The 12,787-nt window shown below is 51.2% G+C and overlaps 7 protein-coding genes across 7 annotated transcripts; 3 read left to right on the top strand and 4 right to left on the bottom strand.

The window, feature by feature from the left end:
• Nucleotides 1-181: 181 nt before the first annotated feature.
• On the bottom strand, nucleotides 182-1,448 carry N7443_007974 (putative protein transport membrane glycoprotein Sec20; the record flags this gene model as incomplete). Its single annotated transcript, XM_056888030.1, has 3 exons — nucleotides 182-756; nucleotides 815-1,065; nucleotides 1,129-1,448. 3 exons carry the CDS (start codon nucleotides 1,446-1,448, stop codon nucleotides 182-184), a joined length of 1,146 nt encoding a protein of 381 aa, XP_056739721.1.
• A 550-nt stretch (nucleotides 1,449-1,998) lies between these two features.
• N7443_007973 (mitochondrial 54S ribosomal mL53 protein) lies at nucleotides 1,999-2,319 on the top strand (the record flags this gene model as incomplete). The annotated part of the gene is made up of 1 exon (XM_056888029.1): nucleotides 1,999-2,319. One exon carries the CDS (start codon nucleotides 1,999-2,001, stop codon nucleotides 2,317-2,319), a length of 321 nt encoding a protein of 106 aa, XP_056739720.1.
• Nucleotides 2,320-3,144: 825 nt separating this feature from the next.
• ipp1 (inorganic diphosphatase IPP1) lies at nucleotides 3,145-4,405 on the bottom strand (the record flags this gene model as incomplete). Its single annotated transcript, XM_056888028.1, has 4 exons — nucleotides 3,145-3,277; nucleotides 3,345-3,772; nucleotides 3,829-3,948; nucleotides 4,034-4,405. The coding sequence occupies 4 exons, from the start codon at nucleotides 4,403-4,405 to the stop codon at nucleotides 3,145-3,147; spliced, it is 1,053 nt and encodes a 350-aa protein (XP_056739719.1).
• Nucleotides 4,406-5,106: 701 nt separating this feature from the next.
• N7443_007971 (tRNA-dihydrouridine(20) synthase (NAD(+))) lies at nucleotides 5,107-6,450 on the top strand (the record flags this gene model as incomplete). Its single annotated transcript, XM_056888027.1, has 1 exon — nucleotides 5,107-6,450. The coding sequence occupies one exon, from the start codon at nucleotides 5,107-5,109 to the stop codon at nucleotides 6,448-6,450; it is 1,344 nt and encodes a 447-aa protein (XP_056739718.1).
• A 573-nt stretch (nucleotides 6,451-7,023) lies between these two features.
• N7443_007970 (uncharacterized protein) lies at nucleotides 7,024-10,446 on the bottom strand (the record flags this gene model as incomplete). Its single annotated transcript, XM_056888026.1, has 1 exon — nucleotides 7,024-10,446. One exon carries the CDS (start codon nucleotides 10,444-10,446, stop codon nucleotides 7,024-7,026), a length of 3,423 nt encoding a protein of 1,140 aa, XP_056739717.1.
• A 452-nt stretch (nucleotides 10,447-10,898) lies between these two features.
• Nucleotides 10,899-11,347, top strand: N7443_007969 (vacuolar ATPase assembly integral membrane protein VMA21; the record flags this gene model as incomplete). Its single annotated transcript, XM_056888025.1, has 3 exons — nucleotides 10,899-10,990; nucleotides 11,055-11,146; nucleotides 11,196-11,347. 3 exons carry the CDS (start codon nucleotides 10,899-10,901, stop codon nucleotides 11,345-11,347), a joined length of 336 nt encoding a protein of 111 aa, XP_056739716.1.
• Nucleotides 11,348-11,736: 389 nt separating this feature from the next.
• On the bottom strand, nucleotides 11,737-12,330 carry N7443_007968 (putative cystathionine beta-synthase (beta-thionase); the record flags this gene model as incomplete). The annotated part of the gene is made up of 2 exons (XM_056888024.1): nucleotides 11,737-12,171; nucleotides 12,226-12,330. 2 exons carry the CDS (start codon nucleotides 12,328-12,330, stop codon nucleotides 11,737-11,739), a joined length of 540 nt encoding a protein of 179 aa, XP_056739715.1.
• Between the last annotated feature and the right edge of the window lie 457 nt (nucleotides 12,331-12,787).

Below are 12,787 nucleotides of genomic sequence, written 5' to 3'. Positions count from 1 at the left end.
GCGGCTGTAAATCGCGATTTGGAAAGTGAGGGTTCCAGAAGACCGCATACACTGGTGTACATCGGTAGGTTTAAGTCAACGGTAAAATCGTGGTCTTTAATAAAATAAAATAAAGTCGTTCATGAGGTTAGATAAATTCAATGCTTCATGGCTGGCGTAAATTATCGTTACAAGATGTTGCCTATAGCTCATCCCGCACAGGTTCCGCTTCGAACATCCTTTTCTTTGTGTTGCGAGGAAGTTCCGCCTGTCTCTGTACCTCCTCAAGTAATATATTATCATTGCTTGCACTCTCCTGTTTCCCTTCGTCAACCATCTTCCCTATCTGATCAATGAGCCGGTCCTCGTCATTTGTGGATGGGTGATCTTCCCAAGAAGCACTTTTTGTTGATACATGCTCTCCAGAAACCACCGCTGCTGTTTGTTGAATGGTCGCAGAGATGTCACTGGCAACTTGGCTGGACGAAAGTTCGGTTGATCCCTTTGTCATTCCGACTGCACCTAGGGTCGCGAATACGAATTTCATGGCAAACTTGAATGGAAGCCAGACTAGCCACCACATGGGCCCGTACAGGATACGCCGGAATAGAAGCCATGTGATGGTTCCGACGAGGACATAGAAGGCAGTTTCGAGATACCAGGTATCTGATTTTTGAGAGCGGAGAAGGGAGCTTGCGAGACTGCGGGATGAGGCGAGTAGGGTATCAAGACTGCTGTAAGATTCAGACAGAGAGGAGATGGCAACCGTAGATTGATCTAAGCGCTTAATGTTAGCTTTATATGTACATAGTACCGTAGATTCAGGTATACTGACCAAGGGTCTCTTGCGCAAACTGACTGCGAGAAAGCTCAGCCTGCATCAAGTTGTGGGTTCTGCGCAGGGCAGCAGTGACATCATTCGAGGCATTCAACACCAAATCATCCTGTGTAAATTTCTCCGACGGATGGCGCTGTCGCTCAGACGATGACAGCGACCTTGACAGCAAGAGCTCGCGCTCCTTCCGCTTCGCAAGCTCGGCATTGCGTTTGGCTTGTAATTGGGCATTCCGAAACTCTCCACGTGTTCTAGCAAATACATTAGCACTCCAGATCTCTAACACGATCATCACATGGAAAGAGAGAACGTACTTCTTCAATTCATCCGCCAGTCGCCCCGCCATGGCAACAATCCGTTCTCTCCCTGCTTCTTTTTCACCATTCGCCACCGAAGACTTCCTTCGACTGTCCGAGCCCGAGTCTAGCGCCTCAACCTCCACGCGCAGAAGCTCAAGCTCTTCCTCGGCATCTTTCAACTGGCTATGGATCTCCGACCCGAGCTCCACGCGGGCCTCATCACCCTGACCAATAGAAGCTGTATAATTGCGCAGTCGTTCAAGAAGAGGTTGTAGTTGCCCCAGAGAGACCGACAGCTCCTTCAAGCGGCCTTGAAGAGCTGCCGTGGATGACATGTTTGCGGCGTTGAGGTATCAGCGGGCGCAGCGTATGCAACGGAATTTTGACGGGGATTCGAAAAGGTGCAATATGCAATCGTGGTACAGAAAAATAGTGTGTGAATGTCTTTAATCGGCTCGCGATTAATCTGGTCGAAGCAGTCGCAAGTTGCCAGGTTGCGTGGGTAGGGTGTATTGACGTGTTTGCATCCGTGACAAACATCAGACTTCCCTCGCAGTCCGCGACTCGGGGAAATCTGCTACGCCTGTCAAGTTTCCAATACCTCAGCCACGGTCGATTTGCGCTGCGAATCAGACTAAATTCGTTCTTACCCTGCGAAAAATCCGTCAAGTATCCTAAGATACCCCTCTTCGCGCAGCGATTCCGCCCGTTCATGCTTCTAAAAAAACTTCCGATATCAAACCCGATCAAGCCTACCAGGTACGCCTCTAGATGAAACATCAATCTCTATCACTCCGCGCATGGAGCAGACTGCTAACGCGACAACTATAGGTCCTTGATTCCACATACCGATACACTCAAGACCTATTAGGCCAACTACCCAAGATGCCTATCCCTATCAGCACAATCACTACCTTCCGCACAACTTTCAACCCCTTCACAGCAGCCTCTCGGCCCTGTCGGCTCTTCCTCACCCTGCTGCGCACACCAACCACAGTTCCCACGAGCAGCCCCACGCACATCGACATTAAGGTCACCCAATTGCCGCGCAACTCCACACAGCCGCCTGTCATGACAGTGGGCTTCAAAGGCGGCAAGGAATTGACCCTTGAGGTTGGCAAGCGAGGCCTGAAGATTGGAGACGTTGTTGAGGAGATTTCGCGCGTTGGGCGTCAGTTGGAACGCGAAGCTAGTCTGAAGGGCTGATCTCTTTCTTTGCTTGCATATGGAAGGAAGATGTTGTATTTGCATAGTCCGGGTCTAGTATGGGACCTTGGACTGTTTATCATTATGTATCATATTATCTTCTAGCTTGTTATTATGGCGTGTGGGAGGATTAGAACTCTGAGAGTACTTGATACCGAATGCCATCGGGCTTATTATTGTACATGTTCTCAAAGTTTCCTTGATTGTATATTCCATGGAGGTTCCCTTTGATGTGTTGGCTCCCAATATCTTAAATTTCAAAAACTTATCTATGGGCATGGATCTAGCATTATCCTTTCTCAAACTTGGGAGTGCTTCTTGCTTGCTATATATGTTTTCATACTAGCGTGTCGGAGCACTAGCCCTGGACAAATTTTTAACCCATGAAAATCATTGATACCAAATTACGTTACGCTTAAGCCCTGGAGGGCTTTTTTACTTATGTCGTACCTTCAATTTTTGGAAGTTGAAATGTCAGTAGATAGCGTAAGACTGATCTATAATCCTTTGAAGAACTAACTGTTTGCCCTAGTGCTTACTATGATAGTCCCTGCGACACTGACCACGGGTTGTAGATTATTGATACTGACTGCCAACAGGTTTTCTAGTCCGATTGTAGTCAAGAGTCTACGAACATGAAGTTCATAGACAGAAACATTGGAAGAATCTCAAGATTGAACAGGATTGTAATAATGTTTCAGTCAATTGAAAGATACCGGTTAGCCGGCTAACCCTACAGCAAAGCTAAGTCCATTATACACACAGCCTCTCGGCAGCGAGTACTCAAACAAGATTTTGGTATTTTGACGCGGCAAATTTCAAAATTTAGACAGCGGCACCGGAGATGAAGAACCACTTGTCAATGCTGCCGTCAATGGGAGCAGGGGCCAAGTTCTCATTTTGGGGAACGGCAGCAACCTCGGTCTGGGAGGCGCGGTTGTCGTACTCGGTGTTGGCACTGTAAAGAGTTAGCAAGATATTCGAATAGACGAGAAGAAAAAAGTAACGAGAAACGAGAAACGTACAGGCTGATGTCACCACCGTCGGCCTTGCCGGACATGAGCTTCTCCCAGGCCTCGGAGCACTCCTTGATAACCTCCATGGCGTACTTCTTGTTCTTGCACTCGCCGGAGAAAGCAAAAGAGTTCTCCTTCTTTCCGTCGGGGATCTTATAGATGCGGAACCACTCGTTGGTGGCGCGCAGAAGGCCAGGGAGGTGACGCTCGATGTCCTCAACGTCGTGGAGCTTGCTGGCCAGAGGGTCGTTGACGTCAACGACGATGACCTTCCAGTCGGTCTCGTCCTCGTCAATCAAGGCCATAGTACCCAGAACCTTGACCTGCTTGACCTGGCCGGGATAGCCGACCAACTCGCCGATCTCGCAAACGTCGAGAGGGTCGTTATCACCCTGAGCCTTGGTCTCGGGGTGAATGGCGGCGGGATCCTCCCAGGTCTGGCAGTAAAGTTAGTTCAATGTCTCGGAGAGCATTGACGAAGAAGGGCACTCACGCGGGGGAAGGCACCGTAGTTCCAGAGGTAGCCCTTGTGGGGGAAGCAGTTGCGGACGAAGCGGAGCTTGCCCTTCTTGACGTCCTGCTTGATGGGGTTGAGGAACTCCTCCTTGGAGATCTGGATTGGGAGTCGGAGAATCAGTATTGTTGACAAGTTTGTATGCAGCGCGGGGTAGATGCGCTTCGAGATGTCGGTATCGTACCTCCTGCTTAGCGTTGGTCCAACGGGGAATCTCAACGACCATGTTCAGGATGCCCTCCTTCTCGTCGGCGTAGAGGGGAATATCGTGGAAGGGAGAGACAGGCTTGCCATCCTTCTCGACGTAGATACGGTGCTCCAGCGTGTAAGGCTGGGCAACCTTGCGAATGGTGTAAGACATTTTGGGTGTAAATGAAGTGAAATGACGAGATAGTAAAGCAGCGCGAGAGAGAGAAGAGGTAGTGGGGGGAGAAAAGGAGGAAAGAGGAGGGGCTGAGGTGGGGGGAGCCAGTGTAGCTGATGTGCGCCAAACACGGCGCGAGGCGGTGGAGGCAGGAAATCCCAGTCGGGCCAAAGGAGGACGGGCTAGGGCCATTGGCTGTGTTGGCAATGGTATATTAAGTATTCCAAGGTTAATGCAAAGGCGCTGACGATCGCGTCAACTTAGGGAACCAGACTTTTCGTGTTGCGTGGCATGTAAATGCTTCCGACTGGGTCTGTCTGCCCCTGTCGCGGGTCTTTCTTCGGCTTCCGCCCGGCATCTACTGCCCGATAGTTGGCATCCCGGCCAACTTTCTATATGTACTACGATTTATTTAACTTTGAATGGTAAATTTAGTCTCAATTAGTATTGACCTAGCCTCCGGGAGTGAATTAGGCTGGGTCTCGTGCACACTCCTGACATATGCGCTCTGCATGTACTCCAGACTGTGAGTGTTAGCCGATATCGGGAGAGCCCAAGCCCTACCCAGGTACCACTATGACATAGGAATCTTAAATTTCTGCTATAAATACACTCTCGAATCTAAGACCTTTCCTTTGAAGGATTCCGTACAATGCAATTCTTAAATCCTCAGTGGCAAATTGCAGTGGGCTCCGCTTGTTAAATAAGTATTTTCATTGGTCCAGTACACAAATACCAACCGAAAAAAAAGAAGTGCAAAAAATCCATGATAAGTCTTTTATCACCACGTGATGTGGCGGACTTGGCCGACGAAAAGAGAAAGTCTATACAACCTCCACCAGGGACCCCTCCTCCCTTCTCAGCATGCTATGATCAGACTCGTACGCTCCGCCATGTCTTCCATCGCCGAGTCAGTCACCGCGGCCGCCCCACGCGTGCCTATACCCGCAAACGGAGTCGACTATCGCGGAAAAATCGTCCTAGCCCCGATGGTGCGCTCCGGCGAATTACCCTCGCGCCTGCTTGCTCTCAAATACGGTGCTGACCTCGTCTGGGGCCCTGAGACCATCGACCGTGCTATAATTGGCTGCCAGCGCCAAGTTAACCCCCGAAACGGCTGTGTCGAATTCTCCCGCATGCCCTCCAACGGTGGCCGTCCTGATATCGTCTCGAAGGAATCGGTCATCTATCGCCTTGACCCCGTACGCGAAAAGGGTCGCCTCATCTACCAGATGGGCACGGCGAGCCCGGAGCTAGCTGTGCAGGCTGCCAAGATTGTCGCCGCCGACGTGTCAGGCATCGATGTTAATTCCGGCTGCCCCAAGCCGTTCAGCACCAGCGGCGGTATGGGCGCTGCGCTGCTGCGCACTCCCGACAAGCTCGTCTCTATCCTAGAAGCGCTGGTCCGCGAAGTCGGAGAGCCTTTCCAGATCGGTATTTCTGTCAAGATCCGTATTCTCGAGTCCCCCGAGGCCACTGAGGCTCTCGTCTCTCGACTCGTTCGCACTGGTATCACAGGTCTGACGGTGCACTGCCGCACGACGCCCATGCGCCCCCGCGAGCGCGCAATCCGACACCAGCTCCGCATGGTCGCAGACGTGTGCCACAAAGCCGGCGTCGCTTGTATCATGAACGGCGACGTGACCTCTCGTGACCACGGCCTGGCCCTGATGGAAGAGTTCGGCGTCGACGGCGCCATGATCGCCACTTCAGCCGAGTCTAACTCGTCATGCTTCCGCTCCGAGGCCGACGGAGGACTTGCGCCATGGCGCGATGTCGTTCACGAGTACCTTCGTTTCTGCATTGAGAGCGAGAACCGTCTTGGAAATACCAAGTATCTGCTCAATATGCTCATTCCCGGCAAAAACGAGGAGTTTAAGCAAGCCAAGCTGTCTCGAACCTACACTGATTCTTGCCGTCGACTGAAATTCGATGACCTGGTTTCCCAGGCTATCCTGCTTGATGAGCTTCTCGACCTCGACCACAAGTGGGAGCTTGGTCCCCCCGAGGGCCACCCGCGCTCCAAGGCCGTTCAAAATGTCATGGCGAATAATGAGTCTGCCAAGGCTGCTGGCGGCGATGGCACCAGATCCAAGGCGACTTCGTCTGTTGCGCACAAAGGAGGTCCCATTCGCACCTCGTCATTTCCCGCACCAGTAAAGGCCGAGCCGGAGCAGGCTGCTGTTGATCCTTCAATTCCAGCCCCAATGGCCCAGAAGTCTGAGGTCGCGGTTTGAAAGACCATTTTGCTATAAGATCTGGCTCTGGTTCTTTTCTTTAAACTTCTGCATAGCCTGGTATTGCTTTCTGTTCTGTTTTTGCATCATGGGCGCCGTGTTCCCCTGTCCATACCTAGATATCCCAAAATACACATGTGCATGATATTATACTCGGGTTGATTGATAAAACAGTCTTCATTGTAGGACAAAGCATACTGGAATCGGAATGATTGAAATATAGTGATAACTTAGTTGCAGCTCACATCTGGAACCATACAGGACATCCTCACGGGCTGCGAGACAGAAACATCTGACGGTGACAAAGCTAAAGCCAGAGAAAACTGAGCTTAATGCAGGGCTGAACACGATATAAACCCTATAAACCCGAACGCAGGGAAATAAATGACTGAAATCGTCTTGATGCATTATGTTTTATGTGATCTACTCTAACAGGTTTATCATGTCTGCGCCAACCCATGTCGATGTGTACAAACAACAAAAAGAAACAATTGAAAAGAAAAAAGAAACAGAGAACACCGTCATCGTTACCATCGGTAAAAAAAAAAAAAAAAAAACGATTTCTCCCGACACCTACTCCTTCGCCTCGACACCATTCGAGGTACCCTTCTCCTGTTGCAAATTCGCCAGCACCATGCTTTCCACAGCCTTCATCCCCGCCTCCTCTCCCTTCTTCCCGGAGCCCTCGTCTTCACCCGCGACAGCGTGGTCGAGTGCCAGCTTAGTCTGACCGAGGGCGTAGATCTGCTCTTCGATAGTGTCGCGGGTGACGAAGCGGAAGACTTCGACCTCACGGATTTGACCAACGCGGTGGGCGCGGTTCTCAGCTTGCACATCCTCCTGGGGGTTGAAGGAGGAGTCGAAGATGACTACTTTGTTTGCGCAGGCCAAGTTGATTCCGGCACCACCGGCTTTGGTAGAGAGGAGGAATACGGGAATGGAGGTATGTTCGTGGAAATGGTCGAGGATGGACTGGCGGTCCTCGACGCTGGTGCGGCCGTCCAGACGAACGAACTCGATCTGGAGGGTCTGGAGGACATTCTCGAGGATATCCATGACCATGGTGAATTGCGAAAAAATTAAAGTTCGGTCGCCGTTTTCAATGAAGCGCTTCAGGAGCGCGCGCAGCTCGTCGACTTTGCCTGAGTCCATCCACTCCTCGTTTTTGAGCTTGAACTTGCCAAGGGAGTTCGGATTGTCGATACACATGTGGTGGCACTCGAAGTCGTTGTAAGGCAGCAGCTCCTCGAAGATGATGTTAGGGTCAGACATGGCCCATTTGTCTTCCTTGAGGCAGGCCTTCGCCATCTTTTGGAGAATGGCGTCGGTGAAGTGTTGGCGGCGGAGAAGAGGGTGAATGGCGGCTTGACGGAGCTTCATGAGAATGTTGGCAGACCTGGAGCCAGTCTTCTTGCCAGCAGCACGGTCTTCCAGAAGCAGACGAACTTGCTCCTTCTCATTGTTGTAGATGGTACGCTGCGATGGCTTCATCTCACAGTATTGGACATGAGAGTGCTTGGCGGGCAGGTCAATGACCTGATGTTTCTTGCGGCGGAGCACGAATGGTTTGAGCATGGACTTGGCACGTTCAATGCGCTGCGCAGACAGCAGTGTTGCATGAGATTCATCCGAAGTGCTAGCCTTGTTGGAGAAAATTGCCTTCAAATCTTCCTTGTGCTCTTGGAAAACTCGGGGCAAGATGAAACCGAGAAGAGACGCCAGCTCCTGCAGGTTATTCTGCAGCGGTGTACCGGTGAGAAGGAGACGGAAGCGTGCCGAAATGCGCATGAGCTTTTCGTACACCTGAGAGTCGGAATTCTTCAACACATGACCTTCGTCGTAGACACAAACAGTGAACTTCATGTCGCGCAAGAACTTGGCATCATCCTTGGCCTTCGCGATGGTGTAAGTGGTTATAACGACGTTGATATCGTCGCGGTTGTCCTGAATATGGTAACGGATGTCGGCACGCTCGCTGATTCCGGCGTAGTATGGCATGACATTCAATTTCGGACAGAACTTCTGGAATTCGCGAAGCCAGTTCTCAATGGTCGAAGAAGGCACAACAACAAGGTGAGGGCCCCGGATGCCCTTCTCATAAAGTGAAGCAAGAAACGCGATGACTTGACAGGTCTTTCCAAGGCCCATGTCATCTGCTAAAATGCAACTCATGTCTTTCTCAAACAACAAATTCAACCAGTTAATACCTACAATCTGGTAGTCTTTCATCTCCATATCATCGGCCATGATAGACGGTTGAGAGATGAAACGCGATTGGTTGCTGGGTTTGCGAGAAACCACAAGGACGTCTTCATCGTCGTCGTCTGCCGTTCCATTAGGAGACTGATGGTTCGAAGAAGGTGTGGCGATACCAGAGTCGTGGGAATTGGCCGCACCATTTCCAAGAGTCGTGAGCTCGAGTTCTCCGTCGCGCTTGCCAAAGATATCCACACCCCATTTTTTCATCTCATCTGCAACAGGTCGTCCCAAAGCCTCGCACTCAGCGACAAGAGCATCAATAGCCAAATAACCAGTCCACATATCCAGACACTTGTCAACTATTTTCTCTCCAATCGGCTTCGGCGGCTTGCGAGGCTTGCCCTTGCCTTTCGGCTTAGCGTTCGGGTCGACTGGTGCACTGACCGAGCGAACATGGTCAAGAGAGTGGAATGGACGGTTGTCGGTGATCACCTTGGCTGTCTCTTGAGGAACAGCAGCAATGTCGGCAAGATCGCGAACGTTACAGGTGTTGAAGAACTTCAGAACTTTGTCATCCAAACCGCCAGCGGGGGAATCCTCGTCCTGAACATCCGAATCGTTGGAGTCGGAAAAGTCTGCCTCGACAGATGCAGAGGAAAGTCGTCGTGGGCCCTTTTGGAGTCGGCTGAGCTGCTTCTTGGGAGGGGAATCATCGGAGTTGATAGTAATGGCTTCAGGAGAGGAGGCCCGATTTCTTGGGCCTCGCATGAGACGGCCGCGAGGCTTTGCTTCATCCAAAGGCTCCTTCTGAGTCTGCCCAGCTGGCAAGTTCATCGCAGCCCATTTGTCGTGAATGGTGCCGCGAGCCTTAATCTTTTGTTTGGCAATGGGCATAGCGCCTCCCTTGCGGGCGGGCGAGGCGCTCAACTCGTCGTCAGAAGACTCAATTGGGATGACATCGTGCACCGGATCGTTACCCATGTCACTGTTGACGAGGTAGTTCATAGCGTCGTCGAAGTTTCCGTTGGTTTGCCTGAGCGCATCAACACATTCCTGGTTTGACTTGCCGGGCATGACCTTTTGAATGCGTTCAACCTTGACTCGAATCCGGTAGTCGAGCATGCTGTCATCTGCATCGATGGAAACCACGGGTTGGGCGCGGGATGGCGCATCCTGTCGGGCCCGTTTCATGGCAACACCCTTGGGAGCACCCGCAGGGCTCATTTGGTCGGCAGATCGTTTGATGCCGTTGGCAGCGGGATCAAACATAGCGGAGGTAGTAATTTCCCTAAATCGATCCATGGGACCAGCCGCAGGACGCACAGGGGACTCTGCAACCTTCTCCTTCTCCTTCTCCGGGCTGCGATCCTTTCCAAACATGGCGGGCTTGATGTCGCCGCTTCGCACGGTGTAATTTTCGTCCTCGTCCGAAGAACCTCCTCGATATGTTGGACCATCTTCGGAGTCAAAGATGGGAGTTCTTTTCGCAGGACCGAGGGAGTTGGGAGGAGGACGGAATTGAGTCCCAGAGGGGGCCATGAGAGAAGATAAAAGACCTCCGCGACGAGGGGGGGATTGGGCCGGAGCAGGTGGTGACGAGGCAGCGACCTGAACGACGGTGCTATTGTTTGGATATGAGTAGGACATATCGACCAGTTGAGTAGGCTGCGTCAATCGCTGAGTGGGCGTTATTGAATGCGCAGGCAGGGTGGCGATTGTCTCGTAGTCTTCCTGGTCAGGTGTGCCTGGCGCAGGGTTATTGTCCCGTACGGGAGTATCAGGCACCGAGTTGTTCATGGCGGACGGTAGAATTACCCGTATCCCTTATTTCGGCAGTCGAGGCCAGCCTCCTGTCTGATCTCTCTGGTATCCAGGAACGTTTTTTCTGCCGGCGGAGAACGCGATACCGACGCGCTTGGATCACGTGAATTACAGAGGCGCGAGCGGGGGATCGTTCAACTCTATTTATTGTCTTATTGTGAAGAAAATTATATTCAAAATGAGAGCAGAACACAACAGGGCTCTGTTGATTGTCTATTTAAAAAATGCCGGATAAAAGGATTCAAGAGGTGGTTGGAGGCAGCCCTCGCCCCATGTGACTTCGGGGCGCTTTAGTGTTCTCCGCAATATCCATTGATAGCTTCACCTTATTTCAATCACCCAGACCTTTCCATACTCGCAACATCAGCCTCAATTAAATCAATTCCATCTTCAAAAGGCAATTAAGCTTCAATTTTACCATATCTATCATGTCTGCCCGCCGTCCTCATGGACAGACTTACGCCGACGTTGCGGCTAAGCCTACAACCAACGACTCGGACGTGACCCCTGCTGTTCCATCGTACGTGGGCATCATAATGATTTTTTTTTTACCAAAACCACCATGCTAACTAAACCCTGCGCAGAGATGTCATCTACAAGCTGCTTGGCTTCACGGCCGCCATGGCCTTCCTGCCCATCGGAATGTATTTTCTGACAGTGAAGACAATCTTCTCAGGTAAGACTGCATTCATAACCTCAACATCTAAAGAAACTTTCAGATAAAGTTAACCATGAATCAGGGAATGCGACATACTCCGGTATTACTGCTGCTATTACGGCTAACGTGGTCTTGTTCGCCTACATCTACGTGGCCTGGAAGGAAGACCAGGGTGACAGGGAAGAAGCAGAGAATTCCAAGTCGAAGAAAGCACAGTAGTGTTTCCAACTTTGAAGTCTACAACCTTCAGTTCGAAAAGAACAGGAATGTACTATTTTCGGCGTTATGGGCAGTCTGCTTGAGATACCAAGTTTCGGAAATCATTTTGCTACCATGGGAGCTATCACGGTTTCCAGAAGCACTCTTTGAGAATTACCAAAGAGTCGTTGATTGTTATTGGATATCATAAGACAAAATTCCACATGCTTGGTTTCCCAGGTCACTCGGCTTCGCAATCAATTTCGCATTCCATCCGACAAATGTTAAAATGCTATGTCCATGTTGAAAGAACCGCACTCCCAGAAATAAAATTTACGCCTTATGCCCATATCCAATAGATGGGGCGCCGAGATTCTTGCAGCCAGCTTAGTGTCAATGATGAAATTCTTTTAGGTCGGTCTGCGCTTAACGAACTCCTCCAGGTCCGCCTTGGTAGCAACTCCGAGTACGAACTTTCGCGTTACGTCCGTGACCACTGCAAATTGCTGCTTCTCGCGCTTGTCACCGTTGGCACCCGTCTCGCTCTCGAAGAACTGCTCCAGTTCCTCCAATGGCGTCTCCATTGTGATGACCTGGTAGATGCCACGCTTCCGGTTGAAGCGCTGCATTGCCGAGGCGACGGTGTCTGTCTCCTTGACCTCGCCACTGTGAAGGAGCTCCTTCAGACGGGGAATGCTCAGGTAACCGAGGAGGGATCGCTTGGTGGAGGAGATGACGGTGAGGTGGGTGTAGTCGCGCTCGTAGGCGGTCATGAGGGCGGAGGAGACGGGATCATTGGGAGAGACTGATAGGGCCGGTGGGGGGTCGAGATCTTCGATAGTAGCCTGTAGATAAATGAGTTTGGAACTCGAAGCTGGTCAAGGTAGGCATTGACTCACCCCACGATACTTATCGGCCCATGCGGCTTGCGGAGCCGCACCGGAGGTAGCTGAAGTGGCATTTTCGCGAGCGTAGGCTTCGCTGCCAGTCATGTAGGAAGTCATTGTAGCTGTGACACTCGAGTGTAGTTTGGAGGTTGAAGATAGAGGGGCTCGGAGGTGCGAAGGGCGGGGCAGAGAGGGGCCACCAGAAGCGAAGGGTGTATTCAACGAAAGGAAGGAAGCTTGAATTACGTTTCCCACGGCAGATAGAGCTAGGAGCACGCAATGTGTACTGGAAATTGGCAGTGTCGCAGGTCTGTCTTTTTTGCTCGGATTCGGCGCTCGTCTTTTTCCCGCGCCAAGACCAGTCTCCATACGTCACGAGAAGAACGCGAAGGCAGTAGATTCCTTGAGCACAATTCAAAGAGTCTGGAGTCGCAAACATTATGGTTATCTCAGATAATATATAATATTGTCGTTGCTTTCTGTTCACAGCCATCACAATCAGATTCTTCCATTGCGAGGCCCTGGAAGAGAATAGTTGCTCTTGGGCCTGCGGCGGTTCTTTGATGGATTTTTC

The sequence above is a fragment of the Penicillium atrosanguineum genome (assembly GCF_028827265.1).
Source record: "Penicillium atrosanguineum strain IBT 20685 chromosome Unknown utg000006l_segment0_segment0, whole genome shotgun sequence".
Lineage (NCBI taxonomy): Eukaryota > Fungi > Ascomycota > Eurotiomycetes > Eurotiales > Aspergillaceae > Penicillium > Penicillium atrosanguineum.
This window is presented reverse-complemented; position numbering and strand designations above follow the sequence as displayed.